We start from the raw sequence: 25,429 nt of genomic DNA, 5'->3' as shown, positions 1-25,429 counted from the left end.
CTAGTTTGTACCAGTGTTGATACCAATCAATGTTTGAAGTGCCTAGTTTGTACCTGAGTGTTGATACAAGTCAATGTTTGAAGTGCCTAGTTTGTACCAGTGTTGATACAAATCAATGTCTGAAGTGCCTAGTTTGCACCAGTGTTGGTACAAATCAACGTTTGAAGTGCCTAGTTTGTACCAGTGTTGGTACAAATCAATGTTTGAAGTGACTAGTTTTTACCAGTGTTGGTACAAATCAATGTTTGAAGTGACTAGTTTTTACCAGTGTTGGTACAAATCAATGTTTGAAGTGACTGGTTTGTACCAGTGGTGGTACAAATCAATGTTTGAAGTGACTACTTTGTATCTGAGTGTTGGTACAAATCAATGCCTAAAATATTCACTGTATGGTTAATTAGATGTATGGCGTAAGTGAAACACTAAATAGCAAGTATTTTTTGCATGATGCTAATTTGTACATGTATTTCATAAAAATACTCATACAGCCATGCAGTTCCATGTGTTATAATCAATAATTAATCCATCCCTTTAAGTGTAATAACTGAACCACTATTTCATAAACATATACAACAGTAAATATAACTGGTTATTACATTATTGTTGTTTGCTTTTTAATGGCATTTTCAGCACATGACTGGGTATATCATGCACAGCAAATGGAACCACATGCCTTCCCCAAGGAAACACCACAGCAAAACAACCTGCACTGACCTAGGCAAGTATCAAATCTGCAATCCTTGGATTATAAGTCATGTGCTTTACAACTGAGTTACCATGGCAACCTATACAGAAATAAAGGATGAAAAATATCTCAATGAAGTGCATTAAGTGATATGATTTAGATTACTGATGAGCATGAGAGACACACAGTAACAATTCTGATTTGGTCAGGCTAAGTTAACTTTCATGGCTTTTAGTTAGTTTTGGCAAAGTGTCTTGCTATATGAAATCCAAAACAGAAGATGATGATGTCTGTGGTGCCACATGGAATCCAAAATGGAAGATGATGACATCTGCGATGCTACATCGAATCCAAAATGGAAGATGATGATGTCTGTGATGCTACATGGAATCCAAAATGGAAGATGATGGCGTCTGTGATGCTACATGGAAGCCATCATCACATGATAAGAGGGTTTTTAAGACTGTCAGGATTTAATCTTTATTACAGATCAAAATAACTCTGCCAGATACTGTTTGTAACATTTTTCAGTTTTCTGCATTTTGGGATGGAACTTACAAAGATAAAATACTTAGTTTTCATGGTAACATCGGTCTAGTTATAGAAAATGCAGTTGCACTGAACAAACTGCAAAAGTCAAGTTTTTGAACAACAGAATGTTGTAGTGAATTAGTGAAAACCTAATAATTCTATGATAGTATGACTCAGACAATCTGACCTAGTTTTGGGCCTGGAGGGTCACTAATGACCAAGTATGGGACTCCGAGGGGAAGCTCCTTCCTAGAAAGTTTCTGTTCAATCTGCTTTACATATATGTCTTTCTGATCCTCATCTACAGCAGTGATCACCACCACATCCCAAAAAGGACCATCCAATCTACTCTTGTCTTTGCCTGAATGAAAAAAAAACACAAAAACACAATAAATACAAAATCCCAAGGACCATCCAATCTACTCCTGTCTTTGCCTGTATGAAAAAAAACCCATACTAAATTCAAAATCCCAAGAAACTGCAGCAGATAATTTCATTTACCTGTAAAACTGTATTTCCTCATCCTAAGCTGTGGCTAATACCATAGTTCCATAATTTGTGTAATTTTATAAATTTAATAATGCATTCAACATGTTTGCCATATAAAAGTTTCGGAATCAATGACATACTGAACACAAAAATGTTGAATCATCATCGTCACCATGCATAAAATTTTTAAAAATTTAGTTTCCATTTCTGGGACAGCAAATATATCATGCTGATAAAAATTGTATGACTTTTAAGTTTTACTCATACCTGCACTGTATCATGTTTTCCTACTTTTAGGACACAGTGACACACATTTTATGCCCAAATAAAATTAACTACAAGCAATCGTATGCACATTAAAGTAGATCAATTCTGTTTGGTTTTCATCACTAGGTTTAATAATACAATGCAGTGTCTATCGGCTCAAAATTTTATTTATGTTATCTACACATGGGTATTATTTACAACTAACTGGCATTGACTAACATTTCAACAATAGTTCAAACTGATGTTGTCCTCTACTAAATGAAAGGGAAATCTATATCCTTAGGAATTATTTAAAATTCATTCATTGAAACAAACCACAGGGTGGGTGTCTTAAGTACTTCTACTGCAGATGTATGCTGTATGGTTCCTGGACATGAAAACAATACAGTAGTATTCTGAAAACAACTCTAACTATCTGACTGTATAAATATGTTCAATTAAGAATTAAAAAATATCTATCTTTACTGATAACTTTATATCGACTTAAATTAATATTAGAAATATGCACTGTTTCTAACTGTATTCTTAGCCAATCATGTCACAGCAAGCAGACTGGCTAGAAGAAAAAATACCTCTTATTTAATCATTGTAATTGAAATATGGTTATCTTCATCCGTAACCTTTGCTTAAAAAACCTTTTGGCTTTGCTGATGTAATGGCACTTTTAACACATTATTGGGTATGTCAAGCAGATGAAATGGAACCTAGCAACTTTCCCAACAGTACAACCAGGCAGCCAACCCAGGTTGGTCTAGGCAGGTATCAAACCTGCCAACCCTTAGGTTACAAGTCAGACACACTACCAACTGAGCTACCATGGCTCCCCCACCACTCATGATCCGCCTCAACCCAAAATGTAATAACATCTGTATGGACCATCTGTATGGACCAATGTCACCTAACACAAGCATATTTCATCACGATACCAATTTTTTCTACAGCATATTGCATTAGATAGCAAACAAATCATTTTTAAGCTTTTTTCATATATTGTACAATAATAACAATATTTCTTTGAAACTGTAGTGAAGCACTACTGTTCACACATTTTCTTTTTTTCCTCCATCCCTTGCTACTACTCCGATCTGTAAGACAAACCCTAAGCATGAAAAGAATCAAATTCAAATACCTTGTGCACAAAATTATCATAAAAACTCCAACATTGACAAGTTAAGATGAACAGGTGGGATCACATCATCACCACATTCTGAATTGTATTCAATATGCAGGAAATTTAAAGATTAAAAGGTTTTATTTATAATCCTAAGAGTAAATGCTAAGGCTATATATGTCTTAATGTCTTTTTACCGAGTTCTTTCTGACCAAGATTTCATTATCCCCATGCTTTTGTGGGTAATATGGGATACCCTTCATCTGTAAAGATTTGATTATCCCCATGCTTTTGTGGGTAATATGAGATACCCTCCATCTGTCAAGATTTGATTGTCCCCATGCTTTTGTGGGTAATATGAGATACCCTCCATCTGTCAAGATTTGATTGTCCCCATGCTTTTGTGGGTAATATGAGATACCCTCCATCTGTCAAGATTTTATTATCTCCATACTTTCGTGGGTATATGTTGTTATACACTCCATCTGTCAAGATTTGATTATCCCGATGCTTTTGTGGGTAATATGAGATACCCTCCATCTGTCAAGATTTTATTATCCCCATACTTTTGTGGGTATATGTTGTTATATACTCCATCTGTCAAGATTTGATTATCCCCATACTTTTGTGTGATATTTTGTGATACCCTCCATCTGTCAAGATTTGATTATCCCGATGCTTTTGTGGGTAATATGAGATACCCTCCATCTGTCAAGATTTGATTATCCCCATACTTTTGTGGGTATATGTTGTGATACACTCCATCTGTCAAGATTTGATTATCCCGATGCTTTTGTGGGATATTTTGTGATATACTCCATCTGTCAAGATCCCTAAGGTTTAGTGGGGTATACTCTGACACCCTCCATTTGTCAAGATCCTCATGTTTTAATGGGGTATGTGCTAACACCCTCCATCAGTCATGAATTTATTATCCTCATGCTTAAGTTGGATAATTTGTGATACCCTCCATTGGTCAAGATTTGATTATCCCCATGCTTTAGTGAGATTATACAATTCTGTCCATTACCAAATTTCCTCATAAATGACTGGGTGCAAATTCATGCAAAATTGAAATTATATTGCCCTTGGCTCCCATCCATGTATGGAGAGAGAGTCAAAGGTAAGATGTAGAATATCTCAATTAAAAAAATAACATTCAAAAGTTTTCTGTCCAAACTTTAAATGTGCAGTCACTGCAGGAAGATGTACAATATATTTGGCATTATGACCCCTAAGTCTGGTGCTTGTGATAATGCTTAGAATGTGCAATAGAAAGAACAAGGATTTTATGATGGAAAACCATGGCAGTTTCTGCAGTGTGTAACTGTGGCTGTATGAAAACTGAGTTTTGTTTTAATGCAGGTAAACTCTACCAGCCTTCAAAACACATGGACGCCTTCACAATCAGCACACAATGCACCATGTTTTACCATATTTACCTAACAAAACACCTGGACGCCTTCACAATCAGCACACAATGCACCATGTTTTACCATATTGACCTAATAAAATTAAGCCCAGGGTGCATAGTAAATAAAAGTTATGTTCATGTGCACACGTAAGCACACAAATGCATATGAAACCTTATTTATTACTGCTACCCTGTTGATTCAATAACTTCTTTCATGCATTATTAAGTACTGCTACCTAGTGCATGAAATGTACATGTATATACACCCAGCAATTGCTGTCTTGACTTCCTTTCAGAAGCTCAGTAAGGATTATATTACTGTTCTGACGCAATTACATGATACAAGTATTCCCTGGAATGCAGTCCCGCTTGTAAACAGCAATGATGATGATATGGATGAGAAACCTTGAATTCCTAGCAGACCAGTTTACAAACTACAGACCTGTGTAATAGTTATCCCCAATGTTGCAAATGAATACAGTGACTTGCGTAGAAGATATCTGATCTGTGATATGCCATTTATGACACCACCACCATGGGACCTTAGCATACATGTACATACCACTGATGACACCAATGCTATTGGGCCCTAGCATACATGTAGATGCTAATGATGATACCATCACCATGGGACCAAGTTAGTATACATGTATACATCATTGATGACACCACTGCCATGGGACCTTAGAATACATGTAGATGCCACTAATGACACCATAGGCATATCACCTTAGCATACATGTAGGTGCCACTGATGACACCACTGTCATGGGACCTTAGCATGTATGTAAAAGCCACTAATGGCACCACTGCCATGGGAAATCTGAGACTTATGTCTGACTTTAAACAGTGGAAACAAAAAAGCTGGATATCATATTTGCAAGGCACCCCCCCCCCAATACATGTAGTTCCAGTAACCCAACCTAGACTATTATCACAGCCATAGCTCTATAGTTTTCCAGATATATGGAGAAACAACAATATGTGTGACACTATTTTGAGAGCAATAATAAAATACTGAAGTTTCATCCAAACTAACACAACTTCACCACACTTTTGTTTTTAACAATGTTACTAGAACCAAACATATATCTGCCCAACAACATTTGCAAAACAAGAAAAAAAATATTGTCAATAATATTTTAGTGACAAGAAAAGCTGGCCCTTATTATGATATAATGGTTGCAGTGGTATGTAATTTCTTTACTATTCAAAATGAGCACAGCTTACACATTAAATACTGGACCCACTGTCATCATCATCATCATCATCATCATCAATCCCTTAACCCAAGAGGTCTTTGGGGCACCACAGTTGACTTTACAACCAATTTTCTCCATCTTTCCCTGTTCTCTACTGCCCTTTGGGAATCTCCAAATCCCATGCCTGTCCACTCCTTAATGTTGTCTTCCCACCTCTTTTTCTGTCTGCCTCTTCATCTGCACCCTTGCACTGTGCCTTGCAAGATTGTTTTTGCCAGCCCAAATGATCTTGAGACAAGACCATACCACTTCAGTTTGCACTTGTTTACAGTGGTCAAGAGGTCTTCATAGAATCCGATGGCTTGTTGGATCCTGTTGTGGACTTCCTCATTGGTTACATGGTCAATGTATGAGATGCCCAAGATCTTGCGGTAGCATCTCATTTTGAAGGTTTGAATTCTTCTTTGTAGATATGATGTGAGTGTCCATGTTTCACAATCATACAGAAAGAAGGATATGACAATCAAGTGCATCAGCCTTATTTTGGAACCAAGAACAATATTGGTATCTTTCCATACTGGTCTCAACCTTGTTATTGCTGCTGTTGTCTGGGCAATCCTGCAAAGTAGTTTTGGTTTGAAGCCCTTATCTCTGATAATTGATCTCAAGTACTTGAAACTTGTGACTCTTTCCAGTGTCTGTTCACTGACTCGTATTTCTGCTCTGATGCCATTGGTGTTGCTTGCCATCAGTTTTTTGGGGGCACTAATCTCCATATACTTTGTAGGTTATGTCAAGGTGTTCAAGTCATCCAGTTCTTTTTCATCTCCTGCTAAGCCATCAATATCATCTGCGAAGCGCAGGTTGGTGATTGTTCTTCCTCTGATGCTGACAGTGCCCATGTGGTCATGCATGGCATCCTCTATGATCCTTTCCAGGAAAATGGCGAAGAGTGTAGGTGACAGAATACATCCATGTCTGATTCCAACTGTTGTTCGAAACCAATCTCCTCTGCTGCCATTGATGAGGACAGCACGGGTGGCTTTGTCACAGAGGTGCTTAACAACCTGCACCAGGTTTAAGCTGACATTTTATTTCCTCATAGTTGCCCTATAAGGCCGCATGCCATACCCTATCAAAGGCCTTTTTGAAATCTATAAAGACATGGTATAGATTCTGCTGATGCTGAAGGTGTTTCTCACAAAGGAGTCTGAGATTGAAGATTTGTTCTGTGGTGTTCCTTCCTGATTGGAAGCCTGCCAGCTCTTCAGCAATAACTGTCTCTGCTTGAGACTTTAGTCTGTTGAGAATTATCTTCAGCATGACTTTGCTCAGGTGACTGACTAGACTGAGGGTTCTGTCACAATGACCAAGGACTGAGTCCATGTGGTGGGCCATTCTCCTGTCTGCCATATCTTGTTGCAGATTGTTGTTGACTGTGACTATCTCTTCTCCTCCTACTTGAATGAGCTCTGCTGGTATGTTGTCAACGCCAGCTGACTTTCCTTTCTTTAGTGACCTAACTGCAATTTCTATAGCCTCACGAAGAATGGGTTTGTCAACAACTTCTTCTGCATGATGGCATTTTAGTACAGTTGGATCTCCTTGGGTCTTATGACTGTAAAATGCTGAGCAGTATTCTGTCCATTGCTTGAGGATCTCTTGATCTTCTGTGAGGCATTTTCCTGATTTGTCTTGGATGTTGGTCAGTTTTCCCAGATCTTTCACCAGTTGATATGCCATTTTGCTGTGATTTCTACTCAGACTGCCTTTGAGTCTGCAGCACAGTCTTCCAATCCAGGACTCTGTTGCCTTTTTCATGATTTTCCTGATCATGTTGTTCATCTCTCTGTATTTTCTAGCTCCTTTGTGAGCTTTTTCTCCCTTTTTCAGTTCTCTTCTTTTGTCATATAGTTCAAGGACATCTCTTGTGACCCAAGGTTTCTTTGTTTGACGATATTTGCCAATGATTTCACTAGCTGTGCTAGTCACAGCTGTGTTGAATGTGGTTCTTAAGGACTCTAGGTCTGTGTCTTGGCTGTCCAGAGTAATAAAAGGTGCAAATTTACCACCTATCATTGCTTGGAAGGCTTCTGCAACTTTTGGATCTTTAAATGTTTCAAAGTCAAATCTGATTCTTGCTTGGCTAGGCTTTTTGATAATTTTCAGGTGGAGGCGAAATGTTGTCATTAATAAATCATGGTCATTTCCAATATTTACTCCTGGAGAACTTCAGAAAAACTGAGGTACCCAACATGGCAAAAGTCGTTTTTTACAGATAAATTTGATGTGAAATATTCATAAAGTAACCTACAAAATAAAAAGGCACTGCTAGTAAATAAAAAATTATCAACAGAAAAGAAAAGTAAAACGAACAGGCTCTCATCAAGTATACATATATATATATATATCTGTAATATTTCTTTCAGACTTCGATCTGATAAAAACCAAGATCCCTGATATCAAGATATAATTTATACTTAACAGAATAATATGTGTTTTTCCAGTTTCCAGTTTCATGCTAAGCCTGGTAGATGGGATAAAGACTCCCCACCACCCATACATCATTTCCCACAGGAGTCTAGGCCATATCAGAAGGCATTTTTTAAGTGGAGTGTAGAGTGGTACAGTGTGGAGTGAAAGTGTTACAATGTGGAGTGTAGAGTGGTACAATGTGGAGTCTAGAGTGGTATAGAGTGGAGGGAAGAGTGGTACAATTCCTATTAAAACCCACATAACACAATCTAACTCCTCTACCCTAACTCTACCAACAATACCTTCCTATTAAAAGCCACATAACACAATCTAACTCCTCTACCATAACTCTACCACCAGCACCTTCCTACTGAAACCCACATAACACAGTCTAACTCCTAACACATGAAGCTCTTCTGTCTTCACTCTAGCACCTTCCTATTAAAACCCACATAACACAATCTAACTCCTCTACCCTAACCCTACCACCAATACCTTCCTATTAAAACCCACATAACACGATCTAACTCCTCTACCCTAACTCTACCACCAATACCTTCCTATTAAAACCCACATAACACAATCAAACTCCTCTACCCTAACTCTAGTACCAATACCTTCCTATTAAAAGCCACATAACACAATCTAACTCCTCTACCCTAACTCTACCACCAATACCTTCCTACTAAAAGCCACATAACACAATCTAACTCCTCTACCCTAACTCTACCACCAATACCTTCCTATTAAAAGCCACATAACACAATCTAACTCCTCTACCCTAACTCTACCACCAATACCTTCCTACTAAAAGCCAGTCATAACACAATCTAACTCCTCTACCCTAACTCTACCACCAATACCTTCCTATTAAAAGCCACATAACACAATCTAACTCCTCTACCCTAACTCTACCACCAATACCTTCCTATTAAAAGCCACATAACACAATCTAACTCCTCTACCCTAACTCTACCACCAATACCTTCCTATTAAAAGCCACATAACACAATCTAACTCCTCTACCCTAACTCTACCACCAATACCTTCCTATTAAAAGCCACATAACACAATCTAACTCCTCTACCCTAACTCTACCACCAATACCTTGTTATTAAAACCCACATAACACAGTCTAACTCCTCCACCCTAACTCTACCACCAATACCTTCCTACTGAAACCCACATAACACAATCTAATTCTTCTACCCTAACTCTACCACCAATACCTTACTATTAAAACCCACATAACACAGTCTAACTCCTCTACCCTAACTCTCCCATCAATACCTTCCTATTAAAACCCTCATAACACAATCTAACTCCTCTACCCTAACTCTACCACCAATCCCTTCCCATTATGGCCCAGGCAACATAAAGAGCTCCTCTACCAATGATCCAACACCAATTGCTTCCTGTTATGCCCAGATAACACAAGGAGGTCCTCTACCATCACACCCCACCAATACCTTCCCATTATGCTCCAGAAAACACTAGAGTCTCTCTGTCTTGGGTCACTCCACCACCAATCCCTCCCTTTATATTATGGTCAAGATAACACAGAGAGCTCCTCCACCCTCACTCATCACCAATCCCTCCCTTTTATGGCACAAATCAATGCACCCCCCCACCATTTACTGGAAGTATAACATGGTTTCATGACCCTGAAGTTTTATCAGAATATTTTCAGTGACTCAAGAGTTATCCTTGGGATACAGATATATACAAGTCACAAAATTACATTTTCCTTTCAGTGAACTTTATACTGAGACAGGGTTTTGACTATTTTCCATGAACCACCATCTTGTCAGGATACAAACTTTGGTAAAGTGTGATTAAAATAGTTTTGGTAGTTATAAAGGTGTACTTCAGTCAAGGATGCATGTCACAGAATTATAATTTGTCTTACCATGACCTTGATGTTGAAGGAGGGGGCATGGTTGTGGTACTTGACACGCTGTCCATATCTGATATATAATTTCACTCCAGTATCTTAGTGGATCAAAAGTTACAGCTCGGACAAGGATACAGGTCACAGAATTACTTTTTTTCTATGGCTAATGTATGCAATACACAATCTATTCATGATTTATATAACCTGGCACAGTTAATTCAAAATCTCTCCAACCATTAAAAAGTTATGGGCTAAGGACTAAAGCAAATGTTAACTGTCATGGAAAGATGGTCATGTAGAACAACACCCTAAAATACCTATTATTATGTTCACATAAAAAGGGTTGTACTTCAAATTCTAATATAAATGGAAACAGAATGTAACATACAGACTGATCTGAGAGTAGGATATTTTGATAGTATCTCATCTCCACCAGTTAAAAAAATGCTCCACAAAACATGATGCTGGAACCTGGTATAATGCCACTTTCTAATAAATTTTTGCATCCAAAACTTGTGCAAACACCACAAATAGTTTATATTTTATGTTTCATGCCAAAGTTTCTCATATAACTTGAAAATAAAAAGACCTGGAGAGTAATCATCAAGAGTCTCCACCTGAAAACTGAGACCCACTCAACACATTTGTTCCTAATCCAACTGAAAACTGAGTCCCACTCAACACATTTGTTTCTAATCCAACTGAAAACTGAGTCCCACTCAACACATTTGTTCCTAATCCAACTGAAAACTGAGAATCCTATTCAACATATCTCTGCACAATCCACTGATTTCTTTGTTTAAATTCACATCAACGTCTATTATTTTTGGTATGCTTTTTTCTGGCCATAGCTACCAAATGCAGGCAACAACACTTTTAAAAAATATAATTGGATAATTTCTGCAAGTATAATTTTTTTGCACCATCATATTTTTTTATACACATACAATATTAACAAGTGTTCAGGACAGAGTCCATACAGTAGATTAAATGCCCTTTGTGCTTTAGTCACATGACTCATGTCCAGGTTTTGATTCCCAGTTCAAGCTTTGATTCCTAGTCCAAGGTTTCCACTTGGAATTCAGTAGTGTTCTAATAAAACTTACTCAGAGAATAATTTTTAATGAAGTCCCCATGTCCCTAACACAGTGCATTTTAGACATCATCTTAACACAACTCTTAACATCATTTTATATCAGTGAAAATATGTGAAAAATAGACCAAACATTTGTAGTCTTTTGAAGATATGTCATTTTTATAGAAGTGAACGATATAATTAAACAAAAAGCTCAGAAATGTTGTTTATATGTAGGTGTCCTGTATATGGAGTGTGTGTCCATTAAAGCAGGATTGCATTATATGTAGGTACCCTGTATATGGAGTGTGTGTCCATTAAAGCATGACTGCATTATATGTAGGTGTCCTGTATATGGAGTGTGTGTCCATTAAAGCAGGATTGCATTATATGTAGGTGTCCTGTATATGAAGTGTATCCATTAAAGCAGGATTACATTATATGTAGGTGTCCTGTATATGGAGTGTGTGTCCATTAAAGCATGACTACATTATATGTAGGTGTCCTGTATATGGAGTGTGTGTCCATTAAAGCAGGATTGCATTATTTGTAGGTGTCCTGTATATGGAGTGTGTCCATTAAAGCAGGATTGCATTATATGTTTCTGTTGTAAGGAATCTAGCTCAGGTGAGTCAGATTTCAAACACTGAGTTCTGAGTTCAGAGCTTGCAAGAAAATTCTCTTGGATTTTCTACAATGATGTTAATTTCAGACGGTATAGCTTAATCTTCATTGCAAAATTATAAAATGGGTGAAGTAAAATAAAAATAAAAAATACAATTTAAATGCAAAAATATGACAAGCTTATTTACTTTTACGATTTGTAGCTGGTCATACAATTGTTCCATCTCAAAATCTCAAGGTATACCTGATCAAACAAATAATGTTAAGTCTGCACAGTACAACATATCCTTGGTCTTATCCTAGTTTTGATTTAGTTCCAAAGGAGCTGTACAAGCAAACTACTGTATAACAAGTTAAAAAATACTTATCTTATTATATGTATAGTTCATGGAAGATATAAAAGTAAACTACTTCATACTGAATTTAAAAAATAATATTATTATTAAAAATTTAAATGAGATCCATGACATTGTCTTAAAAAAATAGACTGCCTTGTAATAAGGTGCTTAGTAGTGAGCGAGTACTGTTACAATTTACAGATATTAAAAATTAGAGAACATTGTGTATAAATATGAAGATTCAAAACAGTTTTAAAAATCTACAAATATGAGGTCACCCTCCAATGTCTTATCGAGCCATTTTCACCACTGTAATGAATTTGCCACTACAAAAATGAGTTGAGTTTATTTTTCTTCTTTTGCAAGACTTGCTTCTCAGGCTAAACTTAAAAGAAAACAGATTTTTGTTATCCTTTTGCCAGAGGAAAGGGAGCTTTAATTTTGTTGTGAAGATAAATCTATCACAGAATGTATTCCCCTCGGTGCTTGTGGTTTTGACTTGTTATATTCAAATCAATTAACACGATATATGTATAAGACGTTAAAGAGTATATCTAACAAAATGCTATTACCTTAAAATGCAACCACTTAACATTTTAACTGTGTGCACCAATCCATATCAAAGATATATATGTGGATTGGGAATAAAACAATAAACACAACAAAACTCTAGAATGCAAATCAAGATGCACACACATGCACACACCCATCTGTCAGAGATTATGGTATACACACACCCATACCCCCACCCCTTGCAGGCCTGGAGCCGCAGAATGTGTCTAATGCACTCTTATGCATGTCAACAGAGGTGTCTAATGCACTCTTATGCATGTCAACAGAGGTGTCTAATGCACTCTTATGCATGTCAACAGAGGTGACAAATGGAAACATCCTATTTACCCTGGAATACCATTTTTTTTCCAGCTGAGATTATCCTGAACTTTATTAAAGAGTCTAGAATATATAAAAATAAATTGGTCTTTATATTTTACGGATTTAAATAACACTCCCTTTTACCTTTTTGTTTTTTCATGTCCTTTTGGGGATACCTAAACATAGCTGGCATTATATTATATAGCCAGTATTGTGATGATGTGCCATTAATTTCTATACATAAATACATGCATACATGAGAAACACAAAGTAAAATCTACACATTCAAACCCAACTCAAAAACGTGAACACAATAATTTGTCCATTAGACTCATGACTTGGGGCACTGATTTGTAAAGACTGATTGATTTGTCAAGGCAATTTACTGTAAAAGTTGAAATGTCTCAAACATTTAGTGCTGGCGATGCATGCCAATCACAATATCAAATTACAGGTGGACAGGTAACATCCATTCATGAGGCACTCAAAAACACTATTGTCTATATCATTCTCCAGATCTGTAAAAGCAGAGCTCTCTATACTTTGAATAGGCCTTCAGTTGTGTACGTGACATCAACCCTAAGTCTTCTGCCATCCAGGCATTAAGTAAGTTGTAAAAGACGGAGGATAATTTGTAATAATTGGAAACGTAAACTATGGGTTGTAATTATTATTATTAGCCATTCATTTGTACATTTAATTTGGGCCCTACTCAATCAGTCAGTAAAGCTCTAATAACAGCAATCACAATGTCTGCAAGATACCTTTACTGTGGATTTTAACCAAATTTTGTATGTAGCTTAATACAGATGAAACCTCTGAAAATTGTGACTTCAAGTTTTGTCATAACTATCAGAGGTTAATCTTCCTGACTGTCTGCAGCATGACTTTACCAATGTTTGTTGGACATCAGTGGAATGGGGTTTAATACAATGAGTCTTTGAAGTAATTTTATTTCTTGCTTAATCACTTTTATTTCCAGCATTTCATGTCATCATTTACAAGAAGTATTCCACACGAACTGCTCATCCACCTTTCTTAGGTTTTGACATCATATTTTAACTAAGGATTATTCAGTCTGAACCAAATTTGGCTTGTAGCTCTATAATGATGTGACTTTATATTTAACTTTAACTACTGTATATTGCCATTTACACAAGTCATGGCCCCTGTTTGCCTGTCCTCATTTGTCCAGCATAACTAAGCAAAGTACTGAATACTGGAATTTAACCATATTTAATGGCACTTGATTTATTGGTACCTTTATACTGATAATGCCTTCAGCGACTTGGATTTCCAGTTCCTTTGTATTGAGTATGTCTCATGAGTTATCACCCTTTCTGACTGCACATTCACTAACTTTGATTTCAAAATACAAGTTCCTTTGTACTGAGTATGTCTCATGAGTTATCACCCTTTCTGACTGCACATTCACTGTCTTTAATTTCAAAATTCAAGTTCCTTTGTATTGAGTATGTCTCATGAGTTATCACCCTTTCTGACTGCACATTCACTAACTTTGATTTCAAAATACAAGTTCCTTTGTATTGAGTATGTCTCATGAGTTATCACCCTTTCTGACTGCACATTCACTAACTTTGATTTCAAAATACAAGTTCCTTGAGCAGGTCCCATCAATATTAGCTCCAGATCATTACCAAATTTGTTATTGCTCATCAATTAACAAAATATGCTTCCTCTGTAGGAATATGTTCAGTAATAAATTAGAGGGTCCAATTGATACACAGTTTCAAAGAATGGAGGCACAGCATTTGAAATGTCTAATGGTTGATTAGGTAGAGGAGACTCTTAGAATGCATTTGAGAGGATTGTTCTTTGCACTGGTTTACATTCAAGTACATAGCATTTCATCATCCAAAGTACTATATATGCAGGGATGGTCCTGGCTTTTAAAAAGCTGTCGCCAAAAAAATCGCCAACCTCAATATTTTGTTGCCAATTTTCAAAAAGTGTCGCCAAAACAAGTAGTGTACATTTTTCCAAGTGTTAATTTAGACTATTAATGTAACAGGCAATGAAAATTACAAAAGATGGGTTAGTTAATACTTTAATTACAACAAGCATTAATAAAATGTTACAAAGTGTTACATGAAGATCTAACACGATTTTAGGACTGCCCACTTGTTGAATGCAGTTTCAAAGTCTAATTTTTCACATCTTTACATGCTGATTCTCATTAAATTCTCGAGAGATGAGATGCAGAGCTTATTTCTGATGTCAGTTTTTATGAGGTTCGTCTTACTGAATCCACATTCACAGTCTACAGTGCTGACAGGTGACACCAGTAGTCTCTCAGCAGCCCCACCCCACCCCCCTTTATGGCTAGCTTCACAAAGCTTGTAGTGAATTGCTTCCTAAATCCCAAGAATGATCACTGAATGCTGTATAAGTTTTCTCGACAAGCAAAATAGGATCTCCATTCCCACGAATGAAACTTACACGAGTCAACACCTATATAAGCATAAATTCACACCCAAATTAGGGATTCTTTCACTCCTGTATTTTGAGAAATAAATAATTATTATTAATTATGCAAAACTGTTTTTTTTTTTGTTGCTATTTCTTGTTGCAGAGTTTAAGTCTCTGCAGCCGTAACACGGAATTGATGGCAAAAGGAAAAGATCAATGAGTAAAATGCTGCACTGGCAACAGATATAACTGTGACTGAGATTTTTTCCATTTGCTTTGTCTTTATACACAGTGGGTACTTCAAACGTTATCAGTTTTCTATAAAGGTTCAGCGAAACTATTGTATTGGTATATGTAAAAAAAAAAAAAAAAAAACACAGAAGGATTAGCCATACAATTAATTGTATCTGTTCTATTCGCGTCTTCAGAAGTCGGTCAGTTGTAGGTATAGTGCGGTAGCATGATTGACTATCGCAGCATACAGTACTCAGCCCAGATGTCAGCATAAGCAGATTATGATGTAACAATGCACTGTAAAGATGGGGTCGTCAATACGAACAAAGGATCATTTGTGTAACAGATTGATTCCAATGCATTGCTTAGTCAAGTTTGTGGCTTCCTTTCATTCTTCCTTTTAATTTATCCAGTCCAAATCCATGATTGTATGTACAAATTAAATAACCAAAAAGTATGTCGCCAAAAAAAATCGCCAGATGGGATATTTTTGTCGCCAATAAGGGAAAAAAATCGCAATTTGCAACATTGGCGAAGCCCAGGACGATTCCTGATATGAAACACACACTTGTGTTGAGAACAAACATCTGCTTTTTGATGGTGTAAACATGGAACGTATTAGAATATGTTCGACTAGTTCGAGAGTAGTGATTGTGTGCACAACGTTGTCATTGTTCGATTGAACAGATTTCTTAAATGCATCCTTAAAGTCAGTGGTCTATGTGAACAACAAGTTTATAAACAATAGCTCTCATTATTTTCAATTTAATGAATCAACATCAAAAAGAGATGAGAGAACCTCTCATCTCACTGTGACAGATGTAATTGTGGCTACCATATGAATCAAATCCTAGTCTACATCAAGTTTCTGGATGTTCCAATATTATACATGTAATACATTCACAGCCTGGGCATTTTACCTTCTGCTATACATGTGCGTATACTGCTAATAGTGTACAGTCTATGAATCTGATTAACTATGTTGGTAGACTATATTCCATCAAAGATTTTTTTTTGTATGGCATATTATTATTATTATTAATTACCATTAAGATACACATTTACTAAATCAAGAATCTTATAAAAGAAATACTGTAAAATAAATCTGATGATATGAACAATTTTATTTCTTATGTCATTAACTGTCAATGCAGCATGTTATGTGCAAAGTATTTAGTTCCTATTGTTTAGCAATGAAATGACCATACGTCTTAAAAACCAATTTCAATTTTAATATCTCAAACTACTGTCTATTTTTGTTTTCTCACATGATAAAAACATTGCAACTGTTGATATATAACTAAGGTATTATAGGCAGAACTTCGACATGTGAAAGACCTAATAATGTTTCCTACCTTAACTAATTTCAGCATGTTTTTTTGTTTTCTAATTTCATGGTGTTTGTTTTTGTAATCACATCATTATGTATGTTTTTTATGTTATAGGTGTTGTCTAATGTTGTAAATCGCTTAGAGTTTCTAAAGATTAGGCGCTATACAAAGTCCTCATTATTATTAAAGGTGAAAATACCGTTTAAGACCAGTATATTTCTCCTATAGGTCATACAAGACCGTTCATGTATTAATTAAACTTTCTGCTCACAGTGGAATGCTTTAATTAATATAGTTTCTCTTCAGTTCTTTTAAACATGCATATGTAGACCGCTTAATTATTGTAGCTAAGAGAAATGTCTATAGCCAGCTGTCCCGATAGAGCTGTAATAGTCGATACAAAGCTGAATGCCGCCCCCGACCGACCTCTCATAAAAGTTTTTAGCATGTTTACTGATTACCTTACCTCTGAGGTCGTCATACCGCTTCAGCAGTTGATTCATGAACTTGACTATGTTATTTTCGTTTAAGTCCCCTGCCATTTTCCGTCCGTATAATCAAAGAGCGTTTGTTTGACAACTGTCGTGGGAATCAGCCGGTGGTTGTCTCTACATAGACAACTGGGCAGACCCAGTTCGTTTCGTCTGCAGGAACGAGATAAATAATACAGTACAGTCTATGGCCAGTGGAAGCAATTATAACTGAAGTATACCCGAATGGTGACGGAAAACAATTAATCGGTTTATTGCCAATAGCTAACCCGGATCAACGCCATGCCGTACCGTACATTGGGTAACATACAATAATCCTACACTAACGTGTATTCATCAAATGAACGTTATCTATTCAGAAAATTAGAATTTTCGCAGAGATTTCGATATTCATGTTTGTTTGTTTAACTGCTGTATTTAACGTGAATGGTGATGATAATGATGATGATGATGATTATGATTGTTGTTGTTTTGTTATTGTTGTTGTTGTTAATAATAATAATAATAATAACATTGTTATTATTATTATTAATTTTATTATTATTATTTATCTTTCCGTCTTTATCCTCAGGCATGAATAATAACCGAATGAAAACAAGCCGACGGAGCTCGGCATATACTAATTAGCTACCTACGTATAATTAGTGTAGCGAAGGGCCTTAGTTAATAAATATCGCAAACACCGAACTTGATTATCAAAACCTAATCATCTGTAGATTTTTAATTGCTTAATTTGTCAGAGAAAGTTAAAATCATAGAAGTTCAAAAATGATCTAATTCATCTTCAATATCAGTAGTAAGGTGGGCCACCTTAGCCTCAATGGAAATTAGCATTACAGGACACCTTGGGCCACTCTAGCCTCAAGGGAAATTTAACATGGGGAAAATCATGGGCCACTCTAGCCTCAAGGGGAATTTAACATGGGAAAAAGTCTTGGGCCACTCTAGCCTCAAGGGGAATTGAACATGGGGAAAAAGTCTTGGGCCACTCTAGCCTCAAGGGGAATTGAACATGGAAAAAAAATCTTGGGTCTGTTAAGCGACAAGGGAAAATGGAACAGGGTCGGGACCCTATTAAAATAGGGTCCCGACCTGATGGGTCTATGGAAATGGAACATACGAAAATTGAAACAGGGAGGGGTCTCTATTTTTTTAAACAAAAAAAAATTAAAAAAATGGGGTAGGCAATTGAAAGTCTATCTCTTTTCGAGAAATGTGGCTGGCCCTGAAAAGGGCCTTTGGTTCATCATCATCTTCTTTTATTTCCTCCACTTCTTCCACCAGATTCTCACTTTTTCCATCATTCCTTTATTCTTCTTTTTCTCCTCTGGCATCCAGTCTGGATGGCCCAATGCTCTAAACTTTTCCTGGACTTTGATCCAATTCTGATTGAGCCTCTCAAACTCTTCCTTTTTCTTTAAATTTTCCTTATTCTTTCTTTCTTTACTCCATTTCTCCTTTATTTTCTTTACTTCTTCCTCCATTACTTTTCTCATTAGTTCTTCCGATTTCTTAGGCTGGTCCAGGCCTTTTTTGACAAATGACCACTCTGTCCATTCCATTATGTCTTCCAAAAACACTTTACTTCTAGCACATTATCCATGGCTTCTTTCAAGTGACCAATCTTTACATACTCTGGATTTATAAAGCCTCTTAGTCTTTTTACTTCTTCTTCTATCATCTCTTTCACCAGATTCATAGCTAATTTCAGGTTTGTCACTTGCCTTCTGACAAAATCCCTGGTAACTTCATGCTTCCATTCACGTTCAATCCTTTCCACTACATAGGCTCCATCCACCATCCAATACCAAATATCCTTCAACTGGTTAAACAATTCTGTTACAGCCACTATCTTCCTTGTCTTTATTCCTTAGAATGGTGCGAACGACGAACACTGTGGGTTCTTGTACGAAAAGCGCGGACGTGATGGAAAACGTCCCCCTAAGACAAAAGTTATATTACCTAGATCATAACCAAACAACGCGCGTACGTGAAGGAAAACATCCCCTACTTTTCTCATTTTATATTATCTACTATCCACATACGTGAAGCAGCAATTAACAAACCCCAAATCTACTATCCACACACGCAAAGCATTATAATGAAACCCAATAATCTACTATCCACACAAACTTACGTGAGCGCTTACACACACACACACACACACACACACACACACACACACGGAAAAAAGATTAAGTGTTTATATTCACACTACTCTACATACACATATTGGCAAATCGATTGTTATTTCTTTTCTAAAGGTTTGGGTAGCCCTGAAAAGGGCTGTTTGTTTTTGAACTCCAGTGACACCTGGTTAATGATGGCACCTTCCAGGCCTGGCACCACACACACATCTTCTTCCCCAGTCTCCTTTTACTTTTTTTCTTGAGAGCGCAGAGGGAGGATGATTGGCTTTAGCACCCCAATCCTCTGTCTCTGGTATCTTGTAAGCCATCCTCTCTCCTATTTTCTTTTCCTCCTCTTCCCTCTGTCTTCTCTCCTCCTCTTCCTTCTTGATTCTTCCCTCTTCTACTATGGCCTCCGCTGCCAGTTCATTTAACAGGCGCCTGACATATTCCAGATGTATCTGGAGTTCAAGAAGTTTGCTTATTCTGGTATTCATTGTCTTGTTAACGAATGAACAGGGTAGCTAGACTGCCAAGCGATTTTCAATTTATAGTTAAAGCGCGGACGTGAAGGAAAACATCCCCTAAAACAAAAGTTATATTACCTAGATCATGACCAAACAACGCGCGGACCTAAAAGAAACACTCACTCACTTTTTATACTACCCATTACCGATTTAAAAATTTTCATTTTAAAAAAATTATATACTATCCACATACGCAAAGCAATCAAATCCCAAATCTACTATCCACGCACGTCAAACAACAAAACAACATTATCTACTATCCACACAAACTTACTTGATTTCTTACAATCACAAACACATACACTCACACCACAAAAGAGTCAGTGTTTATATTCACACTACTCTACATACACACATTGGCAAATCGATTGTTATTTCTTTTCTAGAGTATTGGGTAGCCCTGAAAACGGCTGTTTTTTTTTGTTTGCTATGGCAATCTTTTAGTTTCTAAGAATGCGACGTCCTCTGACGATAGACTTTCTGACGATAGGTCTGCTTCTTCGGAAAGAGAAGAAGAACTCTTTGGTGTCGATACGACAATCGACAAAGCCTCTGTCAGGTTGCAGCTGTTGTTGCTCTCTCTGTTGTTTCTGAAGTCTGTACTTCTCCGTCCATTCTTCTTTCTCCCTGTTCATTTCTTCTCTGAAAAGCTCTTCTATCAGGTCTTCAGTGACTTTTAACATTCTCACATTCTCTATCTCTTCTGGCTTCGGTATCAGACTGTGTCTGACCCTATGCAAATTCACGTAGGCTTCGTTTAGCTTAGCTAGTCTGGAGCACATCTTCGTAGGAGGAAGAGTCGACAATGGATGGTTAGACTGGAGGCTACCCCCGGCTTTAAACTCAAAGCGCGGACGTGAAGGAAAACATCCTTCCACGGTTTTCGAGCCGCAACGTTCAATGAGTGTCATGAGAGGGATAGTAAGAAGTCAAAGAGCATGAATCAAAATTCTTATAGCCAAACAAAAGACAAAGGCATTTTTTTTTTTCAAAACATTTTTTTATTCAAATCACTTAACACTAACAAACAACTATAACATTTTTAACAATATAACATCAAACATTTTTTTTTCAAAACACAAACATTTTTTTTCCCAACTGACACATTATTTTGGACAAGGCTGACAACGTTGTGAATGAAATTGTGATTTCCACTGTTGGAAGTCATCAGGCCATTGATGGACACTACGTTTCCTAGCTTGAGACAAAAGATAAGCATAATGGTCACAAAACCATTGATCTACTTTCACATCGTTTCTAGAAGAAGAACAAGGATCAAAATGAGTCACTAAATGTTTTAAGGAATAACCCAGGCTGCGATGATGCAGAAAATACACACAATATTGTCCACACACCAAGGAATCTGTGCCTTTTAATTTCACATTATTGAATCGGGTGGTCTGAGTATTTCTTCTCATAAAGTCAATGATATCGTCTTCCAAAGGAGGCAATCCATAGGAATCGAAATATTCCACACATCCTTCTTGAGGAAAGTAGACGGCTACCCAGTGGGTTCCTGGGAGATGACTGTCGTCCGTGTTGATCACATAAGCTAGATGGTCTTGAGGTTTACGATGAGGGAGTTCATCTTTAGCACAGACGACAGGATTCCAAGAAGCCGTGTACGAACTGTGGTTCAAAAGGTAATAAAGTTCCCAGGTATCCATGTTTTGTGTGTTTTTTTTCTTCTTCTTCTTCACAGGTAATGATAAGTGATCAATTCGATCCTGACTTTTGCTTGAAAATGTCTGACAAGTAAAAAGCGTTTAGATCCTACTTCTTACTCTGGTCCAAGAAAGATTCGATGCGACGGCACTCCAGAGACGTTAATGGAGGAGAAGGATGTTTATCCAAGCCTTTATACCACTCGTTCAACACGAATTCTATTTCGATGTGATCCCAAGCTTTGTCCAGATATTCGTCCAATTTTTCTTCTTGACTTAACATCAGACATTTGTCGTGTTGAATTTGACTGGGATGATCGTTGTGACATCCATAGCACTCTTCCTTGATAAATTCTTTCATTATATCTGCCAGGACTGTAGCAAAACAGGAGACTAAATGGGCTTCTTGTTCTGGCCATCTTGACTTCATCATGATAACTTCTTCGTCTTGGGATTCTTCTTCTTCCACGGTCTCCTCACATTCCATCTTCAAAGTTTCTCCACTAGGTAAAGAGGGATAACAGTCTTCCATAGCTTCTAATAATCTAGAATGACTTCTCTCAAACTGTTGATTTCTATGGTATTGTCAAATTCTGCATACAGGAGGACGTTCACTGTGTGATCTGGAGGTGGATTTGCAAACTGAAAAGTTCCACACGAATCTGACCCGATTTTATAGGGTGGAAATGTCCCTCGTCGCTGCCTCGGTCTGGAGTGAAATCAAAACCCCACAAAACATAGCTTCCTGCATAATCGTCGTACGAAATACCGTGACTGGTGTTGGTTCCTAACTGTCCCGTGGCTTCGTACAGGGACAAGTACGATCTCAAATAATTCTTCGCGACATCAAAGTTAGGCTCAAAGGGTCGGGTACAAAAGGTCTTGCCGTCGCGACTGACTTCGATCTTGGACACATTGTAATGTTGAAACTCAAAAGGATTTTGATCGTGGGTTCCGTTGAAGGCTGAATTCCTGACGATACCAACAATCAAACGCTTGGGTAACTGTCCTTGGAACAGATGATCTTCGATCATAGATCGCTGTCCAGCGGGAATGGTGAACGTTTTCACTTCTACGCGTCGTATCGGATACTTGGCGGTCGTTCTGCTCAACGTCTGACTGACGTCGTTTCCCACATTAGGTAACACTTCCACACGACGCACGTAAAGTCGGGCTTCTTGAATGATAGTTTTGTATTCATTGGCATGGGCCATCAAATGGAAAGCGGCACTGCTACGATTCAGTCTCAGACGGATATCCAACCCGCTGAGCAAATACTTTTCTTGTAACCACATGTCCAAATGCAAACGATCCATCAGTTCTAAACTTCGCCCTTGTAGAATTTTCTTACGACGGTCGTTAAACCCCACATTGTGAGGATTGTCATCTTCTGTCAGGACTGTGTCGCCAAACGTGGCTACAGCTGCCGTGTCAGGTTTCCATACCACGCAAGCATCCACATGAGTATTCTTGGCTTCTTTTCCGTACGTCAAGAGATTTTCGAGGTAGGCACGATATGGGTAAGTATCCATGCTGCTGCTGACCAGTTTGTTATTCAAGTACAAGTCCACTTCGCTGAACAAGGAATGCATGAAATTGTTGACAGGAGCTACTCTAGCATCGCCTCCTGGATTGGTGTTGTCCGTTTTGATCACTTTCACTTTCAAATACAGGTAACTGCTATTCAGATCTATGTAATCTTCGGGTTGTCCTTTGATTTCAAACTCGATGGGAGCGGAATCCGTCAAAGAGGAGACGGGATGAAATTCCACCCACTGGGATTCTTGCATGGTCATCATGGTGGGGGGCATGGCAAACAGATCCAGTTCCGACTTGGAACAGGCGCAAGACTCTCGGTGCATCATTTTATTTCTGTTTTTTTCAATAATCGAAAACGTTTAAGTCTCGAACGGTTCTTTTTTTCTTTGCCTTTCTAGCTTTAGACGTGCGAAGTCTGGTGAAACGGTGTTTTCTTCGTCGTCTCTTTCTGCCTTGTCCTTGCTGAATGCCTGACTCGGTAGCGTGCGGGGCATTTATAGGTGTTTCTGGTCGGCACAAAAGGTCTTTGCCCGTTTGCAGCAAGACATTTTTGCCTGTCCTCATGAAGGCTTCTTTAGGGTTTAGTTTGTCGATGATAACATTTTGGAGAAATTCTTTGCCTTGTGTCAATACGGCATCTTTCAAGGCGTGCAATCCGCGTGTCACCATCGGTTTCAACACCGGGGCCACCGAACGAAAGGCCGATTTTAACATGTCTCCTAAACCGTGTCCTCGCTGTCGAGCAACCCCTCGGTACACTGGATACATGACTTACAAGTCGTGAGAGAACCGTTTCCGAAAATGGAGTTTCACCGTGACTTTTCCTTTGGTGAATGAAATATTTTGTCCCAGATCTCTTTTTATAGCAATGTTGACCGTGTCCAAATACGACTTGCTGACAGGCAAATAGTGAGGATGTACAAATTCGCGGTGAACGTGGTAAGTATTTCCACCTTCCTCGTCAGCGACCGTGGCAGAATCCACTTTGAAAGGAATGACACGCAGTAACGGCACAGAGGTGTGTCCCACGACGTTATACTCCACCACATCGGAGTACACAAACATCAAATTCAGTCCTTGGTTCAGTTCTACCGGGGCACGAAATAACTTGCTAAAAGACTCGTTGTCGTAAATGATTGGTAATTCGTTTTTCTTGAGCGTGGCCATTCTCATGTGCATGTCTCCTCCCAACATGTCAAACAATTCAGGACAAAATAAAATGGACAGGATTTTACTCCCGTCAAATTTCATCAAGAAGCGACGAGCTGCTTTGTGGTATTCCATGGTGACACTTTTTTTGACACTTTCCAAAGCTTTCAGAAACACGACATTAAACCTGGAGGCTATGGTGCTCACCAAATGTTGACCACTAAAATAATAGCCTGGGAGAACGAACAAGTGATAGGTGGTGTACTTTTGATTTTGTGTGCCAGGGGTTTTTATGTTATATTTGCCATTGGTATCCAAGTACAGTTGCATTTGCTCGTCATGAACTTCCACATCAAAAAAATTTTGATTGGGAAGGACATTGAGGACTTGGGTTGGGTGAATGATTTCTACTAAAGCCACTTCCCAATGGGCTTCGTGATCTAATGGGATGGTCTGAGGTAATTTGGCCGTGTAACAGCACAACGTGTTCTTGGGAAACACCTCCATGGAACTGTCACTGGGTAAGGTTAAGTAAAATTGGTTTTGGTGACTCATAATTCCAGAGTTCTGTGGCGTGTCTCCGCCCAAAATAGGGTTGTTGTTGTTTTTATTGGAGTGGTGACTGACACTGGCACTGGACACAAGGTTCCCGTTGTTCCCGTTCGAGGAGAATTTCAGGGAGGGATTGGGAAGCAGGTAACCGATGCAGCTGCTCAATAAAATAGTCCACAATTGTTTGTCTCCTTGTTGCAAACTTAAATTGGCGATGGCTGCCCCGATGACACAGTACACAACAAAGAATTGGCAGAAAAAGACGATTTGCGTTTTAGGCACACGTTCTCCACACCACACCCACAAAGGTTGTTTTTGTAAATCTTGCAGAGAAGAACTAGGTGAAGGAGTGGTCGAGGTAGCTGCGTCTGTGTGAAAGGGCATGATGGTCACTTCTTTTTATAG

At 38.0% G+C, this 25,429-nt stretch overlaps 1 protein-coding gene across 1 annotated transcript in view; it reads right to left on the bottom strand.

The window, feature by feature from the left end:
* The window catches only part of LOC149774363 (fucose-1-phosphate guanylyltransferase-like), a 32,821-nt gene extending 15,124 nt beyond the window's left edge, over positions 1–17,697 (bottom strand). The window contains exons 1-2 of the mRNA XM_089945372.1: positions 17,440–17,697; positions 1,404–1,577 (exon numbers count right to left, since the gene is read on the bottom strand). Coding sequence (XP_089801498.1) covers positions 1,404–1,577; positions 17,440–17,515 — 250 coding nt within the window. The 5' untranslated portion in view covers positions 17,516–17,697. The remainder of the gene's footprint in view (positions 1–1,403; positions 1,578–17,439) is intronic.
* Between the last annotated feature and the right edge of the window lie 7,732 nt (positions 17,698–25,429).

This window comes from Sinohyriopsis cumingii, unplaced genomic scaffold (genome assembly GCF_028554795.1).
Source record: "Sinohyriopsis cumingii isolate HCF-2022 unplaced genomic scaffold, ASM2855479v2 utg000309l, whole genome shotgun sequence".
Classification (NCBI taxonomy): domain Eukaryota; kingdom Metazoa; phylum Mollusca; class Bivalvia; order Unionida; family Unionidae; genus Sinohyriopsis; species Sinohyriopsis cumingii.
This window is presented reverse-complemented; position numbering and strand designations above follow the sequence as displayed.